A 19,186-nucleotide genomic window follows, 5' to 3' on the forward strand; every position below is an offset into this window, starting at 1 on the left:
ACTAGCAATTATATAAAACTAAAAACAAAAGCACAGCCTTCAATTAATCATAGAGGAGACCACACACAACCTTTTCCCATCCCCAGCAAAAGCAAAACCTTTGTCCAATTTATTTATTCAATTTAATTTTTCTCATTTCTTAGTCCCTTCCTTTATGAAAAATTACAACACAGCAACAGCACAGCATGGACAATCAATGAAACTCTTCATATCCCCACTTCCCTTTCCTACACACTTCATCATACCTTGCACCTTAACTCATTCACTCACCCCATCCCTACCATAATGCCATACCTCTCCAGATTCCCTATGCAAAATACACAAAGCTGATTGCCCAGCACTTGCAAGCACAAAACTGAGAGAGAGTCAAAAAAGACAGCAGATTACAGAAGAGAGATAGAGAAAGGAGAGAAGAATTTTGTTGTCTTCTCAACTTCCTTCCCTCACCCCAGTGTGTGTTCTGTGTGTGTTTGTGTGCAAGGCCCTTAAAAGGCTCAAACACACAAGAACATACAAGAAGCAAAAAGGGTAAAAAAAAAACACACACACACACACAGTGGCACACACTGACATAATACTGCATTTTCTTCTTTCTTATCCATCCATCAATCTAGAAAGAAAGTATTAGTGTGGAGTCTTGGACTCCTCAGCCCCAGACTGACCAATACTACTGCTACAACAAGTTGAGGAAAAAAAGAAAATGAGCACTGAGAAAGAGAAGGAGAAAGAGAGGAAAATGTTTGTTGGGGTGGTTTGGAATTGTGCTGCTGAGCTCAAATATCTCCTCACTGCTCTTCTCTTCCTTTGCTCTTTGGTCACCATTCTTCAGTTCCTTCCTACTCGTTTCTCCCTCTCGGCTTCAGATCTCCGACCTTGTCTCTCCTCTCCCACCGCTCCCACCATCGTCACAGCCACCGCCACCGCCACCACCGCTACTGTTTCTTTATCAGAAGACAGGAATAATACTACCAACGCCACGACCACCGCTACTGCCCCTGCTGCGGCAGATGCGCCCACAGATGTCATACTACTCCGGCAACCAGCACCTCCAGCGATGGAGAAAGACCAAGTTCTTGAAAATGGGATTATCAAGAGAGCTTTTAACCCGTTCGGCTCTGCTGCATACAACTTCATTCTCATGTCGGCGTACAGAGGCGGCCCCAACACTTTTGCCGTCATGGGTTTGGCGTCGAAGCCTCTCCATGTTTTCGGCAAGCCTTCATATCGATGCCAGTGGGTTCCATTTGGCGGCAGTGGAGCCGAGGAAAATGTTGAGAATCAAGAACCCATTGTCACTGACGGCCAGAAAATCCTTACTGATTGGGGATACGGCCGGGTTTACACGGTTGTCGTAGTGAATTGCACCTTTTCAGCTCCGGTTATTGGTGGTGGTAGCGGGGGTGGAAAGCTGCTCCTCCACGCAGCCACCAACGGCGGTGGGGATACCAATTTTAATCTGACAGATACTATAGAGGCATTAACTGAATCAGGTGAAGATTTGAAGAATTTCAACCAAGTCTACAGTGCAAAGCCCAAGTATGACTATTTGTATTGTGGGTCATCTTTATATGGGAATTTGAGTCCGCAGAGAGTGAGGGAGTGGTTAGCTTACCATATCAGGCTATTTGGTGGGAAATCCCATTTTGTTATGCATGATGCAGGGGGCGTTCATCCAGGGGTGATGGAAGTATTGAGGCCTTGGATGGAAAAGGGATACGTGACTTTGCATGATATCAGGGAACAAGAGAGATTTGATGGCTACTATCATAATCAGTTTTTAGTTGTGAATGATTGCCTGCATAGGCATAGATATATGGCTAAGTGGATGTTTTTCTTTGATGTGGATGAGTTCCTTTTTGTTCCCAAGAAGAGTACTCTCAAAACTGTCATGGATTCGTTTTCGGAGTATACTCAGTTCACCATCGAGCAGATGCCCATGTCCAACAAGCTTTGTCTAGCTGAGGATGCTGGTAAATCATACAGGTATGCCAACTTTTGGAATTTTAATTTTATTTCATTCTATTTTTGGGTTGAGGTTCTAATTGACGAGATGAAAATGCTGGCATTTGATTGAACATGGCCTTTTCGTGCTGTAAAGGGAAAGACAATTCCACTGTCTAGCAATAACTGGCTAATAAATAATTCTTTGAATGACAAGATGTGCTTGCTTTTATACTTTTAGTTGCTGTGCAAGATAGTAGTTGATAGTAATAGTAGTAGTGTTTACATGCCAGTCCGAATGTTGTTGTTTGCCAGTGTTTGATGTAGTCCTTTGCTAAAGTTGTGGGGTATGCTTGAATTAATAGCATGTCATGTGATCATGGTGCTGAGAGAATATGCTGTTATTCTTCTTCATCCCAATACAGAAGAATCATTCCAATGCATCATGGTGTTTCTCATCACTTTCCAGTTTTTTTTGAGGTAGATGTTGAAATCGGTGGCAGAGGCTATCAACTTCTCTGCACAAGCTGCTTTTTTTTTTAATTAGATTATGGCATCGGTCCTTGCTTTTTACTACTACCGGTGGCTGTAACTACTGCTTAGTGCATTATTGTTGTGTTGCTGGCTTTGTTGCATTAGTAATACATTTTATGTTGATTTTGGATCCTATGTTGATTTTGGATCCTGTAACATCAGTAATGGCAATGTTTTTGGAACTATTAGCCTGTGCATTGCCATTCTTTAGATTCTTGTCCTGTATTCATCTCAATATGGTCCATTTCATTCATCTCAATATGGGCCAAATGGAAGTGGGGTTAGTTAGACCTTATCGTGATGCAAACTTGTCTTGTCCTTAATGCAAGTTTTGAATATGAGGTTCTCTTAAATGGTCGCCATATTTAGGCAAGTAATTCTGGTTCTATATGGTCACTAGGAAAATCTCATCATAAAACTAATTGTTATTGCATTCATTTGAGAGTGTAAGTTCAACCTCTTTTTTTTTTTTTTTTTTTTTACCACCCCTCCCACCCTTCTCCGTGCCCTTCATGCCTCCAACTACCCGGTACACCGATTGAAACTCTAAACCTGACAGTGAGTAGAACTCTAAGAGCCCTCCTCTGACCACTGAACGGACTTCGGTGGTTTGTGTGAGTTCAAATTGTAATAACTGAGTTGTACGAACACTCGATAGTTTCCTGTGAACTTCTTGTTTGATGTCCATGTCGATGTGAGAGGTGGAAACGCTTGTCCAAGGTGCATAAATTGAATGTCAACACGTTTGATTAGTTGATGTCACGTTCTACCATTCTTATAATTGTGAGCTTCAACCTTCATATGTAGTTAACCTTGACCAACCTGTACATTTGATGCTGGACGTTATGCTATCAATTGTATAAAAAACAGTTTAGAATAGTACAGCTGTACAAGGAATCAAGCCAAATCTGAAAACGAGTAAATTTGCTGGAAACAGCTTTGATAAATTGTGTCTTTATTATTCAATGTCCGATTTTGATTCCAGGAAATGGGGATTTGAGAAGTTGGTGTACAAGGACGTGAAAAGGGGAATCAGGAGAGACCGCAAATATGTCGTGCAACCGCGTAATGTGTTTGCGACAGGGGTTCACATGTCGCAGAACACGGTGGGGAAGACAACCCACAAGACAGAAGGGCGGATCATGTATTTCCATTATCACGGGACCATCGCCGACCGCCGAGAACCATGCCGGAGATCGGTCAACACCACAGATATCACCATTGACGGTATTCCTTACTCCTTGGATACTTCCATGAGGATCGTTGCCGGTTTTGTGAAAAGATTCGAGCTCAAGATGATTGGTTCCGTTTTACAAAGAACACGGCAATGATATATATATATATGGGTCAATAGAGGCATTTTCCTTCCCACATTGTATGATCTATTTATTTTTTTGGTCCCATTTTAGTTGGAGTTCTTTTACTGTATGATAGTTTTCTTTTTCTTTTTTTTTTTAAAAAAAAAATAAACTATAGAGCTGCATATAGATTTAAGGAGGAGGAGGAGGCCTGTATATGTTTTGGTATAGAAGAGGACTTGGTTAAAAGGGGTTTGTATTCTTTTTGTCTTTATTTATTCATCCCTCCTTGATTAATTTGCCTAATTATTTCTTCTTGGCCTAATTATATTGTCGGTAATGAGGGACCACTTTTGTCACCACCTTTGTCCTTGCGCTTTCAACATTTATGGTCCAGCCAAAATTCGGCTTGAAAATAAGCAAAAAGAATTTTCTCGTAGAAGAATTTTCATGTTTAAATAGGAAAGAATTCATTTTTTTGGGGCTAGTGGATAGCTAGGAATTCATGTTTCTACATTTTATTTGTTTAGCACATGTCTATTAGTATTTTGTTTTAAGATTCTAGTTTAAATTGGTACCATGAATAGATGAGGGTTATTTTCTTTTATTTTTTTGTTTGGACTGTTATTTTTAGAAATTTTTATAAAAAAAAAATATTGTAATAATTTAATATATATGAGATAAAAAAATAATTAAAAAAATTATATTGATCAGGACGGCAAGTTATGAATGAATATTTGAGGGTGGGTTATATGAATAGAAAAATATAATCCAAACACACTCTGGCAAGCCCAAATAACGTAGTGTACTTGTTACTTTTTTTTTTTTTTTTTTTTTTTGTCGATGCGATAGCTTTTTATATTATGGGAAGGAGAGGGTTTGAAAGGGTCTCAGAGGGGATTGAACCACCATCGAATTACATGAGTGTATTATGCATCTGCCTGCCTGGATTTTTTAAGTAAGGTTACATTTAATTGTGACAAATTGGTGAATTTTTTAAGTAAGTTTACATTTAATTGTACTCCCTCCGTCCCACTTTGATAGTCCCGTTTTTCTTTTTCGTCTGACCCAAATTGTAGTCCACTTTCCAATTGAAAAATGTAGTTATATTTTAATTTTTCTAAAATACCCTTATTCTTTGTAAGTAGTTGTTATTATAAACCTACCCCATTTAATGAGAGTTGATTCTTTTTTTATCATCAATTCAAGTTCCCATAAAATTGTACCATGTTTAATGTGAGGGTATTGACGAGGACTATAAGTCCAAAAGCTGGCGGTTTAGTGTACTCGTTACGTTATACGTCTTAAAGTCATAAATCTTTTCCTTTTTGACAAGTCAAAAATGTGCGTGACAGATAGGAGGATAGGAGGGCCCTTATAAATTTTTAGCAATAATTAATGGTCCAAGAAGAAAAGAACCTAAGGAAAGAGAAACATGGTGCTTGTCTTTGTGTTCCTTTTCCCTTCTTTTCAGCTTCCCTGTGGAGTGGAGTGCCATAAAAATCAAGAAGAATCAAATCCTTAAAATGGGCTTAAAGCATAGCATTCTTGGCATGGTAGCGGGTCTTTTGAGATTGAATCCCATAATTGAAAAATTTGCCAGTGGTGTTAGATCTCTAAAACTGCCTGTTGTTATCCTTTCCTGATTTTGCTTGAATAGAATTCCATAAATCTGTGCTTGGAAGCAAATCAATTAAAGATAGCTCTTGACACCATAAATTCCATGCGGTTACCAAAGACTTGGATCTTTGTAAAAGGCCAATAAGTGTAGTTTAACCAAATATATCTAGTAATACAAAAGTTCGGATAGATTCGGTTTTGATCATTGTCACGAGTCAGGGCATGTTTTCGACCACGAGTCGCTTACAAAAATTTTTACTGATTAATACAATCCTCGCATCGCATTATCTGTGTCGGTAGAAGTGACACTGACCTTTTTTTCCCCCTAACTCTGAAACAACTGAAAGATTGCTTGGGAAGAGAAAGATGAGGTCTCAATGCGGCGGCTGTGCCTTTCTATGCACAGCGCTGCTTTGCCAGACATCCAGACATAACAGCGCTTGTTCGCTAGTGATATCGCTTTCCCATTTTACTTCTCGAATGCCATGCCAGAGGCTGGATTCCAGAATAAACAACTTCATACTAGTATTACAAACTTGACCACAAAAAAAAGGATTAAGTTCTCTCTTTGAACTGTATGTCGAGGGTTTGAACTTCACTTATAATAACAAAAATTTAAATAAGGTATCAGAGGAGCTTTTTTAAATTCCTTTCTCGATAGATTAGGTTATAGAAACGTTATCGTTATCGTAAAGAAAATACTATTACAATTTTCTATTTCTCCAAATAAAAAATATATATATTTGTATCGGAACTCAAAAAAGGTTTTAGCTCAAATATATGTTGATATAATTGTGAAAAAATGCCTGCACTAGCTCCAAATAGCATCCAAATTTTCTAAATCGAAACTTTGGAGATGTTCAATTTTCAGTTATCATTGGACCAAAACCTCAACGTTGTCCATTTTTTTTTTTATTTCAACTTTTCTTTCCACACGAATTCGAGACCTACATGTCGGTAGAAAGAGAAAGTTCCTCGATTGTACGTTAATTGATTAGGCTAAGGTGTGCTATTATTAGGAAAAGAACAGGGAAAAAAAAAAAAAAACAAAAACAAAAGGGCTAGGGTGTGCACCAAGAGTACGTAATTTGGGTTTATCTGGTGCAATGTCCAATGCATCATTACACGTTACAGGATGATAATCCATACATGTGTTTTGAAACAGGAGATGCAAAGATATAGCTGTAAACGTGTTTTCCGAATTAGCCACCGAATTTGAGAAATTTCGTTCAGTTCTATCATAACAAATGTTCAGTTCTATACGTAGTACATTGTTGAATTGGACGTATCCACGTTCTGCGTTCATAATCAACCTATCGTTTTCCTTCGTCAAAATCTTTCGACCAGTGATATTGTGCAATCTCGTTCAAGCAACGGGTTAAGAACTAGGGAAAAAAAGAGAGGAAAATGGTCCCGATCGAGAGGAAAATTCGTTGGCGGGTGTCCAGTGGGTCTCCAATTCTCCGGAGCCAGAACTCCAGAACCGTAACCAGTTGATTTTGTTCTGAGGGTGGTAAGGTACGTAACTGAGCCGAGTCGAGTTCGAGTATTGCTATACTCGAGCTCGACTCGACCTATAAATAACTTGGCTCGAGCTCGATCGAGTCGAAAAATCTCAAACTCGAGCTTGACTCGAGAAAATCTTTAAAAGCTCGAGACTCGACTCGATAAGGCTCGACTTTTAGTCAAATATCGAGTCGAGTAATCAAGCTTTTTGACTCGATACCTTACTTGTAAATTCAATATAAATTATACCCATAACGGTCATTTTATAATTATAATAATATATATTATTTAAATTATATGGCTCGACGAGCTACGAGCTGCAAAATTTTGGCTTGAATTCGACTCAAATGTATACTCGAGTAGTTCGAGACTCGGTTCGAACTCGGTTTGATCGAGTTCAAGCCAAGCCATTGACCAAGCTACTCGGCTGGCTTACATGGTACAAACAATATTCCAATCCAGAAGAGTTGCAGTTGAATTGGGTCATTGAATTAAATGATGGTCCCGGATTGATCCCATCCCATGGCTTCAATAAATGGGTGTTGAGGCTTGTGTCTTTACTGAACATGCTCCCAAGGGCAGAAAACAGCCAGCTACTGAATTTCAGCAGGAATGTACAGCTCCAAGATGTAAATTTTGACATAAATGCTTGTGGAGATCGAATTTCAGTTTACCTGCTGTATTCTATCTATGGCATTGGTAGGAGAATAGTTCAAGAACGGTTTGATAGAAATGATGAGAAGTCAGATAGGGTACTTGTTACCGACAATGGTACTAATGATCATGATATTTGGTGGTGACAATTATGACAATGATTTTTTTTGGTTTTTTAAAGAATTATGACAATCATTCATGTTGTTGAACAAAGAGAAAATCACTACTCTTTGTACCTTTTTTCCCCTCAAGATGCCATTGAAATAGGTAAATATTTTATAGGATAGTATCAATGGATCTATATTCCCTCTAATCCCTTATACACAGTCTAGTTGGGTTTTTCCTATCCTATCCTATGGAATAAGATACTATAAATATTGTGACAAATAATCCGTAATTTTGTTTTTGATTTTGTACTGTTGGCCTTTAGATGCATGCTTAATTATAAATACAATAATTTTAATCATAATTTCATACTTGGTGACGGAAAATACATCAAACATGCAACAAAAAAATGCCATTTTTTCTAGGGAAAATTAAGAAGATGAGAAAATCTACAGAGAGAGAGAGGCACGGCCGTCCTAATATGGACCTTGACTGAGGTCTACCATACCTATTACTGTTAATGATGCCTAGCATCAAATGTAATTAGAAAAATATGAGAATCAATAATGCTGTCCAGATTATCATGCAAATGTTAAAAACTTATTAGTACAAGGAACAGCATAAACTTCAAGATTTCGTCCAGCCCGCTATGATTTTAGGCTGTAATTAAAAATCTTTTATGCTGTTTTTAGATATGATTAAAAATTTCACAAGACAGAACATGTGGAGAAGAATGAATGTGCCTCGATCTCGTGAAACAGCAGATAACAGTTTGTTTGGTGGGCTAGGTAAAGTATCTATATATGGTGTCATTAAATTGAAGGTTCTTCTCCATTCTTCTTTTTATGTGTTAGTGTAATTTTTTAAAGAAGGGAATAAATTAGTAGTGTTAATGTTACCATTGTTTAATCAGCTTTAGCACTTTAATCACGGGCTTAAGAATTTTCTTTTCTTTTTCTTTTTCTTTTTCTCTTTCTCTTTCTCTTTTTGGGGTTTTTATCCTCTTTCCTTTTTCTTTGGAAGCATAGTCATCTACTGATAAAAACAAAAAGAGACCGGAAAGAAAAATCATGATCGGCCCTTCTTTTTCTTTTTTTGCCCTTTGGGCTCATCTTCTTCTTGTTCTTCTTCTTTTTATCTTCATCTCTTCTGCTTTTTAAATTATTTCATCAATGCCTCCAAGCTATGCGCATTATTGCATACGTTCAACTTTCTTTTTTTAACCATCTTATCTTTTTTAGTTTTTAACCTCCATCTCTTTTTCCCTTCGCATATATACATTGTTAAACAAAATATTATCACATTCATTAGCCAAAATGGTCTGCTGACTAATTAATAAGATTTCGATGCGGTTCATTCATTACCAATTGGTTGGTTTTAAGATGAAAGGCCAAGCTCTTTTAAACATGGTATTAGAATTGATTGGTTTTAAGATGAAAGGCCAAGCTTTTTTAAACATGGCATTAGGACTACCCCTACATCTTCGCTCATTTACAAATGACTCAAATTCTTGGAAAAATATCAGAGAGGTTTCACTTAATATTACATAAAGTTTTAAAAATATCACTTACCTTCCTTACTTTTGTTATTTGAGTAACAAAACTTTTAAAAATCCTAAACTACCCTTTCAATTGCTAAATAAAAATATTTCCTAAACCACTTTGTTCACTTTAAGAAAATCATCACTTAAAAAAGCAACCCCTTGTAGTACTACCACATCATAATGTTATACCCCATAAAAATATAAATTTAAAAATAAAAAAGATATTTGAAAAGAAATACACTTGCACCAATTTAACTCTATATGCTCAAAACCGATTTCTTATGAACTCTTTTTTTTCAACATCTGCTCATTGCCTAAACTATTAAATTGTACCAATCATTATAAAAATTCACTCAAAATAAGCAAATAAATCATTACCCACTTTATCACAATTACAAAAAATAAAAGGTAAATAAAATTCAATTTATTATAATTTACAAATAAAATATTGCATAGTCATCCAAAAAATGAGTAAGAGAGAATGATGGAGAAAAGGGAAAGAGAAGAAAGTGACTTTGATTTCTTTTTTTTTTTTTTTAAATTTTGACATCCATTTATTTGATATGTGAATTATGTATCAAGTTAGGATTAATATAGTCTTTTTACATATACCAAGGGAGGTAAGTGATATTTTAAAAATCTCAGGAGTGCCAAGTGATATTAGGAGAAACCTCAAGGGAGGTTTCTGATGTTATCCCCAAATTCTTCTGTGCATCGGGCTGTATTGGGGATAATACCAAATGAAATTTTTGCATGCAGTCCTAAATTAAGTTGCATGTACCAGGGTAGTCTAATTACAAGTTTAGATCAATATATGTCGGTTAAATTTTGTAAAATTCAACGTTATAATGAGTTAAAGAATTTATGAAAAAAGAAAAGAGAGAGAAGACTGCAGAAACAAGTTGAAATGAGCAGTACAGGAGGTTCTCTTCACTCTTTTGTTGAGTCTATGTGCAGTATTCAAGGTGACTTTCCCGAAAAAGAACAATCAGAACAAATGGTGGGTGCCTTTGGTAGAGAAGAATGCTGGCGCCACCTGCTGAATATAACCTGCATATTTTGCTGTAATTTCCATTCTGCAAATAAGCAAAAAATTCGCGATTTCAAAAAAAAAAAGTATTGATTTTGTTTTCCGAATTTAAGAAGGAGATCCATTTTCTACACTCGTGTAGGCAAAACAGTTAGCCCAAAACTTCGAGATGTATGCCACCACACTATGAATTCTTCGATCCTATGATGCATGTGGAATGAAGTCCGTCTCCATGCATAAAGATACTTGTAGCCTTGAGCTGTCTATAATGTAAATGCTTAATGGAAGAAGATCATCAAGTACCCCTTATTTTTTTGCCTAAGTTGTAACAAAGGACTGAGTATCCCAACTTGCAAGCGAAGATATCTTTGCTTCTCTTACCTATAGTACTTTAATGTCAAGCTTTACGTCCCGTACGTCTAAATTCAAAAGTTCATGGAGATGGGGTTTAGGTATTTTATATGTGCAAGTTTCTAGTTATGATTAACTAGATAAAGTTGCAACGAGAGTGCAGGAGGAGTGCGGGAGCCATAAATCCAAGTTAGAGGATGTAAATTTCAACTATTACGTCAAATGTGATAATACGGAATGATAGAGGTACATCTTACATGTACCTTTGAATTTCAGTCTAAAGTGCAAAATCTTTTTCTTCTTAGAAGGACATCTTTGTTTAACTTGAAATAGATCCAATACTCTTGTGAAACCAGAAGTAACAAGTATCAAGCTTAGTTGTACTAGAAAGTAACAAGTATCAAGCTTAGTATCAAGACAGGAGCTTAGATTCTAGATGTGAATTGATTAGTGATTATGTCTTAGGCATATTTCAAGATGAGGTATTGATCAATTTTCAGTGTGTCTAATACTTTTTATATAGAATCACTTGAGCCTTTGCTTATATAAGTGTACATCTTTTGTCCATCAATACAAAATCTATCGTTGCAGGAAAAAAAAAAAAAAACAAGTATCAAGCTTAGTTGTTTAGGGGGCTACATAGATATAGAAGGGAAATTCACTACTTTTAGGGGAGGCAAGTATGGTACAATTCAAAGAATATTTAAAATTTTTAAGCCTATATTGTGAATTTTGCAAAGTTGGGGGACAAGGGTGCAATTTTTCACTCTCCACTGCACGTGGCTCTTGCCATTGTACATAAACATCTTGGATACTTATTATGGGTGTTTTCTTTGATTGTTGCACCTAATTCTAGATTCTAATTTTAATAAATCAATTTCTTTTTGTACTCTCATTTGCTTTTGTCCCAAGATTATGATTTTTCAATATAAAAAACACCAAACTTAAAAATCTATTCAGGAGTAACTTTTGTTAATTCTAATTAATTAACATTTTACGAAATCTATAACAACTTATTAGAGTTCTAGTACACAATTAATCTCGGCAATAGTCTTTGAATTTTTTGTGAGTGCTTAGCAAAGAGGGATGCATCTACTAAATCTTTAGATAAGGTTCGAGAATGTATGATTTTTCTCCATGACGGATTATGTCACCCCCAACTCCAATTCTTCATAGTTGGCAGATTTGATGGCTGAGATTAGTCTAATCAGGCTTGGGCTCGAGTTGACCTCGGCTGAGATCAACCCAAGCTCTCGATCGATCTCGGCCGTCTTCATATTTTAGATCAACGGTCAAAATTAACATAAAATTGACTGAATTGATCTCGACCACCAAAAAAGTTCAGTGTGATTGCAGATAACGATGTGCCTATTGAACATCCCATTAATATCCCAAAAATCACATCTAATTTATCACTAATAACCTTCAGTACTTAACAAGTACTCAATGGCCATCAAAATTGAACACTTGGAGTGCATCTTAACATGTACCAAATACCCACCTGTTAGAAAAACCTTATATGTTTTAATCTTAGATTGATTGTAATGTTAATACCATCTAGAACACTGTTAACAATTCACAAAACTTGTTTAGGTTAATCCTTTAAGGGTTTAGCTAAAGGGTGTCTAATAGACACTTGTTAAGAGAGTTTTAAGTGTTAATTCTTGGATAAGAGTGTTATTAATTTTTTTTTTTAAAAAAATCTATATGCAAGGATGCAATAAATGTGACGCTTGTTAGAAATATACATCCTTTAGCCCATTTGGCTAGATAATTATTGAGTATTGACTATACTAACAAAAAATTGTTTAATTACTAGAATCATGATCACATCAATTTAGATTACTCTTGAAATACCCAAATTATATACTATTAATGAAAATTATTTATCTATGAGAACTATTGAAGGCTTCCAAAAGAGGAAGGCACTCCTCTTTTGGAATCAACTATCTAGCTAAAAAATTGGCACTTGAATTATGGGAGGCTTCCAAAAGAGGGAGCCTTCCTACAAAAATTGGGGTATGCCACTAAGTGCAGCGAGCACACGGTATTCTTTAGTAAAAGGCGAAAGAATAGTTCGCTATGTGCTCACTGCGTGGCTCCATGACTGATTAACTGCTAAGGAGGACTTCTATATACAAAGGAAGCTGGCTCTCGTCTGCTTCCCAGTTTCCATGTGGGACTTCTTCATCCTGTGTTTGCATGCTTTCAAGTTTCAACTGATGCTGTGTGTTATCTGGACAAACAAACAGGAAGTCTAACTGGGTCGATGCCAAATGTGATAGTGCAGCAATTTATTAGTTATTTGATTTTTAATTGAGTTACTCATGCAATTTAGTCTAACACCTCCAAGAATTTCTTGGTGTTCAATTCCTGTCAGATACCTCCGCCCTTTTAAAATCATCTCGTAGGAAATGTCGAAAATTTTGGAGTCTAACTTGTGTTAATGGCTCTTATTGCTTTTACTCTTGACAATGAAGTATATCACGAAGGTGGTAGCTCTTGGGAAAGTTCCTTTATCTGGATTATAATCTGTTTGAATTTGGTGGAGAATTGGGGATCTCATCACAGGTTATGATGATCATACTTGTGACAGAATATGCATTAAGGATGCAAATGTGCTTCTTCAAGACAGATTCATGGGAGGCTAAAAAATTTTGTAGACAACAAGCTACGAAGAAGGGCATATGCATTAAGTTATTTCCGCTTAGTTTCAGGTTAAGCATATGGCAATTATCCAATCTCAACTAAGCCCGACTTTTAGGCCTCACAACTAAATTCTTCCATTGACAGAGAAGCCTGTTTATGTGACAGTGAACAAATCAGATTTGTTTACTTTCTTTTGATCAAGGGTTGATTCCTTTTCCGTTCGATATCAAGAAATTGCTTCCCTCCCTCTAGTCAAATCCAGTTCAAAACACAGTTTGGCATCCTAAAATCTTATGTCTCATTTTGAATAAATATAATGAGCTTAAATTACACAATTTTCATATTGCTTCTTTACTCTTATAAACACTACTGCATACCACATTGTGCAGGGAAAGGCGCAGAAAGTGCGAATTAGCTGTGCTTCAGCACCTATTCCTCTAGCTTACTGCTGCTTGTATAAAAGCTTTGGACAGGGTTCATAATATAAAACCATGTATTTCATCCTGTATAAAGGTGGTTTCTTTTTCCTTTCTCTGGACCTGTGTGTCAACAATACTGCCAATTGTATGCCAAAAAACGTTTCTTTGTTTTGCTTTTCATTCTTGACCTGGCTGAAATTTGTGAATTCTGATATGATCTTAAGGTGGCACTACATGGTTTAGCTTGATTATGAAGTAAAGCATGTATTTCTAACTACAGTTTCATCTGTCATTTTGAGACAGGATTGGAAGACATCACAGCACAGGTCTAAAGCGTGTCGATGTAATAAAGGGGACAACTACAGAGGAGCTTGTCAACTACAGGGACCGCCATTTTCCTGCTCAATTTTGTTGCTTCACAAGTTAGAGTTAACGTGGTAAATTCTGAAGAAGAAGCAGTTGTTTGGCAGTAAGCCGTGATATTCTTTTTTTTTCTGGTTTGTTCCTCAATGTAAATTTTGTGAAAGTGTATTTGAAATTTGTTCACCTTGGAAAGCAGTTTATTTCTTGAAGCAGTACATCTTTTGGGGAGTGGAATCCCTATGCTACAAAGGTTCTTGAGAATCCTCCTTGGCTTGTGAGAGTGGAAATTCCTCGTGTAAAAGGATGTGGTGATAGACAATGAAATTTCTCCACAAAGCTGGTACCTCGGCTCATACCACTTTGAAGCAGCCCGAGTTTTGATTGTTGCATTTGAAGGACAATGTAAGATGGAGAAACCAGATATTTGATTCTGCTGTCACGTCTAAAGGTAAAATTAAAGATGTGTGAAGAAGGCATTTCCCATGATTGAAAAGGAAGGATTTCAAAAAATGCTACAGATGCGTTCTCCTACTCCTTTGGAAGTTTAAGCCTTGATAATTTCGTCAACAAAATTCTGGTGGCAGAGTCTAAAGTGCTGCTATTGCTATGAATGGGCTCTAGAATGCTACATAGTCTATAGGTTTGTAGAGGTATATACAGATAAATTTATATACATGCGTGGATATATATATATATATATATATATATATATATATGTTTATATATCCTGTCTAATTGACTGAACACTGCAGGAATTGTAATCTAGCAATCTAGCGTGTGAAAGTATTGTCACCCGAAAAAAAAAAGATAGATCAGGGCTATCTATAGCTATCCATCTAGATTCCCAGACCAGTAGAGAGGCATGAAAAGAAACACAAGGACCTTGTTCTCTGTCCAAGAAAGAATTCAAGATGGAGACCAAATAGATACCACTAGAGGTCCACATTCTCATGATCATCTGCTAAGTAATTGCCATCCTTTGCAAGACATTAAGAGCAGGTCTCCAATCAGCAGATGCAGAGTGGCCCCTCCACTCTTGTGAAGTGTTTGATTCTGCAAGATTGTTGTTGTCGTCTTCATCTTTAGCTTCCTGCTATGGAGTTCAAAAACGGAAAGTTAACCTATTAAGACTGCTAGAAAAATGGATTGCATATGTTCTAAATTTTGGTTCTGCTAGTGCTATCATACTTAATGAAGACGAATGCAGCTCAACAAAGCTTAATATTGGGGTGGTACCCATCCCCCTATTTACTGCCAAAACCTACCAACAAATTCAACTAATCTTACCTCAATATTGTCCAAACATAAAGTGAAGACTTTGGCTCTGGCAATTCCATTGTGTTTAGAGCAGACGAATCCGCTCATTGCGTGTTTCACGCGTTTAACTGGTTCAATTTATCAAGAACTTGTTTCGTAGAGGGACGCACGGACACGGACTCCACGGTGCAACTTGATGCAAGCCTCAACATGGCTAGCAAATCATCGTGCGGACCAGATTGCCATAATTCAGGTGAGAAGAGCTCAAAGGAACGCCCTTCTGCAACCAGTAACCTGGCCCAAGCAACAATATTGAAACCATTTCCATATTCAGAGAAGGAAGGATCAAGTGACTTCTTTCCTGACAGCAGTTCCAAGAGAACCACGCCGAAGCTATAGACATCTGCCTTGTCTGAAACCCTGCAAGTCGTCGCGTACTCTGGTGCAACATAACCAAATGTGCCTGCTACATCAGTGGTGGCATGTGTCTGGAAAACTTCCAGAAGCCGAGCCAATCCAAAGTCTGACAGGTATGCATTGAGTTCCTCGTCAAGCAAGATATTGCTAGGCTTTATGTCTCGATGGACTATGCGCGGAACGCACGAGTAGTGGAGGTAAGTGAGAGCGTTAGCTACATCGACTGCTATCTTGTGTATCACCCGCCACTCTTTATTCATGCATGTTTCTTCATGTATAAAGGTGTCAAGATTTCCTCCGGGAAGGTAGTTGTAGACTAAGAACATTTCAGCCTTGCCAACATAGTATCCCATGAGTGTTACAAGGTTCTTGTGTCTTATTCTTCCTAACGTTCTTATCTCTGCATCAAATTGCTGAATGCCTTGAAATCTACCAATTGATAGCCTCTTCACTGCCACGAGGAAGCCAGGGACAAGTTCAGCCTTGTATGTAGACCCAAAGCCGCCAGAGCCGATGAGATTCCCCACGCTGAAATTCCCAGTTGCTCTAATGACATTGTCATAATTCAACCCTGGAGGAGCACCTGTAAAAGTCACTACAACTTTCCTCCTCAGGCTAGCAAGCCTACTAAGCTTTCTCCTCCCAAGTATAAAAACAAATATAACTGTGAGTATGGAAACCAAAACAGACACAGAAGTGGATATTCCTATGACAAAAGATCTCAATTTACTTCGGTTTTGCCCCTTGCGCACTTTAAGAGGGAAAGGAAGCCCAGTCGGAGGTGCTGAAACACCATGATCGGGGCATGAATGTAGAAATGGATTGCCTTTAAAGCTGTCACAGTTAATTGCATGCTTAAAAGGAGGTATAGGACCAGACAAGTTATTGAATGATAGGTCCAGAAGAGCAAGGTTGGAAAGGGCTGCGAGTGACGAAGGTACTTCTCCGGATATGCTGTTATGATCTAGCAACACAATTTCAAGGTTTTTTGCATTGCCAAGATTTGTTGGAATGTATCCTCTGAGATCATTATGAGATAAATTCAAGACCAACAGCGAAGTCAATTCACCAATTTGATTTGGAATTTCTCCAGTCAAATTGTTCTCAGCGAGAAGAACATGTTGTAAGCCTTCCAACTCCCCAAGTCTCTCGGGCAGGTAGCCAGATAGTTTATTTCTGCTAAGGTCTAGATGTTGAAGCTTTTTCAAGTTCCCAACCTCTGCTGGGATGGAACCATTTATCAAATTCTGTGCCGCTTCAAAGTAAACTAGGCACGAGCAATTGAAAAACTTGGTGTCAATCTCTCCATATACTTGGTTGGAATTCAAATTCAAGTAGAAGCTTTGCAGATTTTCACAGCTGGGCAAAGACTTGCTCGACAGAGTCGCATTGAAAACATTATTGTTTAAGAACAACCAATATGATACTTTAACAGGAGCAGCCAACAAAATAGAGAAGAAAGGCAGTGGACCAGAAAAGTTGTTCCAGCTAAAATCATGAGTTACTACAACTGGAACATCACTAACCAGCAAAGCAGCTCCAGAGAGATCAATATCTTGAGAATGAGATGCCCAACAAGGAGTGATAAAAGAGTAAGCAGCATGAAGAAGGTCTTCCTCAGCTTCCAAGTCCAGAAGGCCAAGAAGGTCTACTCCACAAGAAGATTTCACGGCCAAACCACCACATCCGCTGCTGTTGCTGTTGGTATCAAAAGTATCCTGAATAAGAATAAATCCAGAAAGGGAATTTCGGCTTACGTTGAAGTAGGCCATACAAGGGATTTGCAAATTCGGGGGCAAATAACCCTGCAACGCATTTGAACTCAAGTCCAAGAAAGTGAGATTAGTACACATGGTGGCCAAGCTGTAAGGCATAGAACCAATGATATTATTGAGGGCCAAGTTGAGAACCCTGAGAGAGCAAGATGGCGTCCATTTAGTAGGTAATGGTCCAGCCAGATTGGCCCTGGGAGCCCAAAGCATTTGAAGATTGGGAAGAAGCAAGACCTGGGAGGGTAGGCCTCCATTGAAGGCATTAAATTCTCCCCTGGAGGTGGCAAAATCGAGGCCTGACGGTGGTGGAGAGTCAGATTCAAGCAACAAATTGGTCAGGACAAGAACGGAGAGGCTCTTGCAGTTGGCAAGCTCAATGGGGATGGTGCCGGTGAGACTGTTCCTGGAGATGTCGAGAACCTGTAGTCGAGAAAGACGGCCTAGTGTTGAAGGGATCTTGCCTTCGAAGAGGTTTCCGTTGAGCAAGAGAGTGGTGAGATTCGAACACGTGCCTATGTTAGCGGGAATGTTGCCAACCAAGAAATTGTTAGAGAGGCTCAAGTAAGCGAGAGACTGGGGGCATCCATTGGAACTGGATTTGGACGAGGATAGGGCCCCTGAGAGAAGATTATTGGATAGATCGAGGACAGCCAAGGCCCCGGTGGAATTTAGGAAACCTGGGGGGATGGAATCGGAGAGGGAGTTGTGGGATAGATTAAGGAAGTGAAGTGAGAGAGATAGGAAGAGCGAATGGGGAATGGAACCGGAGAGATTGCAGCCTTGGAGCTCCAAGATTTGGAGAGAATTGAGAGAACCGAGTTGTGGGGGAATGCGCCCAGAGAAGGCATGGTGAGCAAGGGAGAGGATGCGGAGGTGGGTGAGGTGGGCGAGGGAAGAAGAGAGGGTGCCGGAGAGAATGTTGAACCCATTTGGTTGTCGGCCTTGGGAGGGGATGGTGAGGTTAAGAGAAACGACCCTGGAGGAGATGGGATCACAGGAGACGCCGAACCAGGATGAGGAGGAGGAAGAATTGGAGCAGGGATTAGGTGAAGTGTTCCAGGAGCCAAGAAGGTTGGAGGGATCGGAGTAGACGGACGCCTTGAAGCTCAGAAGCCAGGTAGCATCATTGTCTTGGTCTTGGTCTTGAGAAAGAGCTGCAGCATTAAACCTGTGTATTGGAGTGAGAGCCAGCATGGAGAAGAGGAGGAAGAAGAAAGGAGGAAAGAATGCTGCACTGGGTGTCATCTTGAACAAAGTAATCGAATAGCTCCTGCTTTAGCCTCCTCTTCCTCCTCGCAGAGAGCAGCAGCTTAATCTAATCTCTGATCATTTGCTTATTTTGTCTTCACTTTTCATGGAGGTAGGCGGGCTTGGTACGGTGGTCTACTCTGAATTCTTAGTTACTTGGATATGTTCATTCCAAGTTTGTTTAGCTGATGAAGAGAAGAAGGCAAAACGTTGGGGGGGGGGGGGGGTAATCCATAAAATGTAAGATCACACATTAATTCAAGTTTCATTACATGTAAAGAATGTTGAATTGAGAGAGTGAGAGCGAAGGGATATACCTAAGCAAGATATTCGAAAGTGTTGCTTTTGTGGGCTAGCTTGCAGACGAGATCTGGTATACTGTGTAGTACCAAGTACTTTCAATAGCAGACGATAAAGTATAAGGAGGAGGAGCTGAGAGATGATTAGCGGAGCAGAGACGGACTGACGTGAGTGGTAAA

General features: G+C 38.5%; 2 protein-coding genes, 1 long non-coding RNA gene and 1 other non-coding gene across 6 annotated transcripts; 2 read left to right on the plus strand and 2 right to left on the minus strand.

The window, feature by feature from the left end:
- Window positions 1-514: 514 nt before the first annotated feature.
- Window positions 515-4,079, plus strand: LOC113707918 (galactan beta-1,4-galactosyltransferase GALS3-like). The gene is made up of 2 exons (XM_027230316.2): window positions 515-1,983; window positions 3,461-4,079. The coding sequence occupies exons 1-2, from the start codon at window positions 701-703 to the stop codon at window positions 3,804-3,806; spliced, it is 1,629 nt and encodes a 542-aa protein (XP_027086117.1). The 5' UTR covers window positions 515-700; the 3' UTR covers window positions 3,807-4,079.
- An 8,437-nt stretch (window positions 4,080-12,516) lies between these two features.
- On the plus strand, window positions 12,517-16,097 carry LOC113708884 (uncharacterized). Of its 2 annotated transcripts, XR_011821130.1 has the most exons (3): window positions 12,517-13,744; window positions 13,954-14,119; window positions 14,210-16,097. It is a non-coding gene; the product is annotated as an uncharacterized lncRNA (long non-coding RNA). The 2 variants fall into 2 exon arrangements; XR_011821129.1 differs by having other exon boundaries at window positions 13,954-16,097.
- On the minus strand, window positions 12,564-12,683 carry LOC113709149 (U5 spliceosomal RNA). Its single transcript, XR_003452572.1, has one exon. It is a non-coding gene; the product is annotated as a U5 spliceosomal RNA (small nuclear RNA).
- LOC113708883 (LRR receptor-like serine/threonine-protein kinase RPK2) lies at window positions 14,477-18,704 on the minus strand. Of its 2 annotated transcripts, none has more exons than XM_027231572.2 (2): window positions 15,301-18,704; window positions 14,477-15,103 (listed from the first exon to the last, which is right to left on the minus strand). In XM_027231572.2, the coding sequence occupies exon 1, from the start codon at window positions 18,702-18,704 to the stop codon at window positions 15,387-15,389; it is 3,318 nt and encodes a 1,105-aa protein (XP_027087373.1). In that variant the 3' UTR covers window positions 14,477-15,103; window positions 15,301-15,386. The 2 variants fall into 2 exon arrangements, with proteins under 2 accessions (XP_027087373.1, XP_027087374.1); XM_027231573.2 differs by having other exon boundaries at window positions 14,477-15,106.
- Between the last annotated feature and the right edge of the window lie 482 nt (window positions 18,705-19,186).

The sequence above is a fragment of the Coffea arabica genome, chromosome 9c, assembly GCF_036785885.1.
Source record: "Coffea arabica cultivar ET-39 chromosome 9c, Coffea Arabica ET-39 HiFi, whole genome shotgun sequence".
Taxonomy (NCBI): Eukaryota; Viridiplantae; Streptophyta; class Magnoliopsida; order Gentianales; family Rubiaceae; genus Coffea; species Coffea arabica.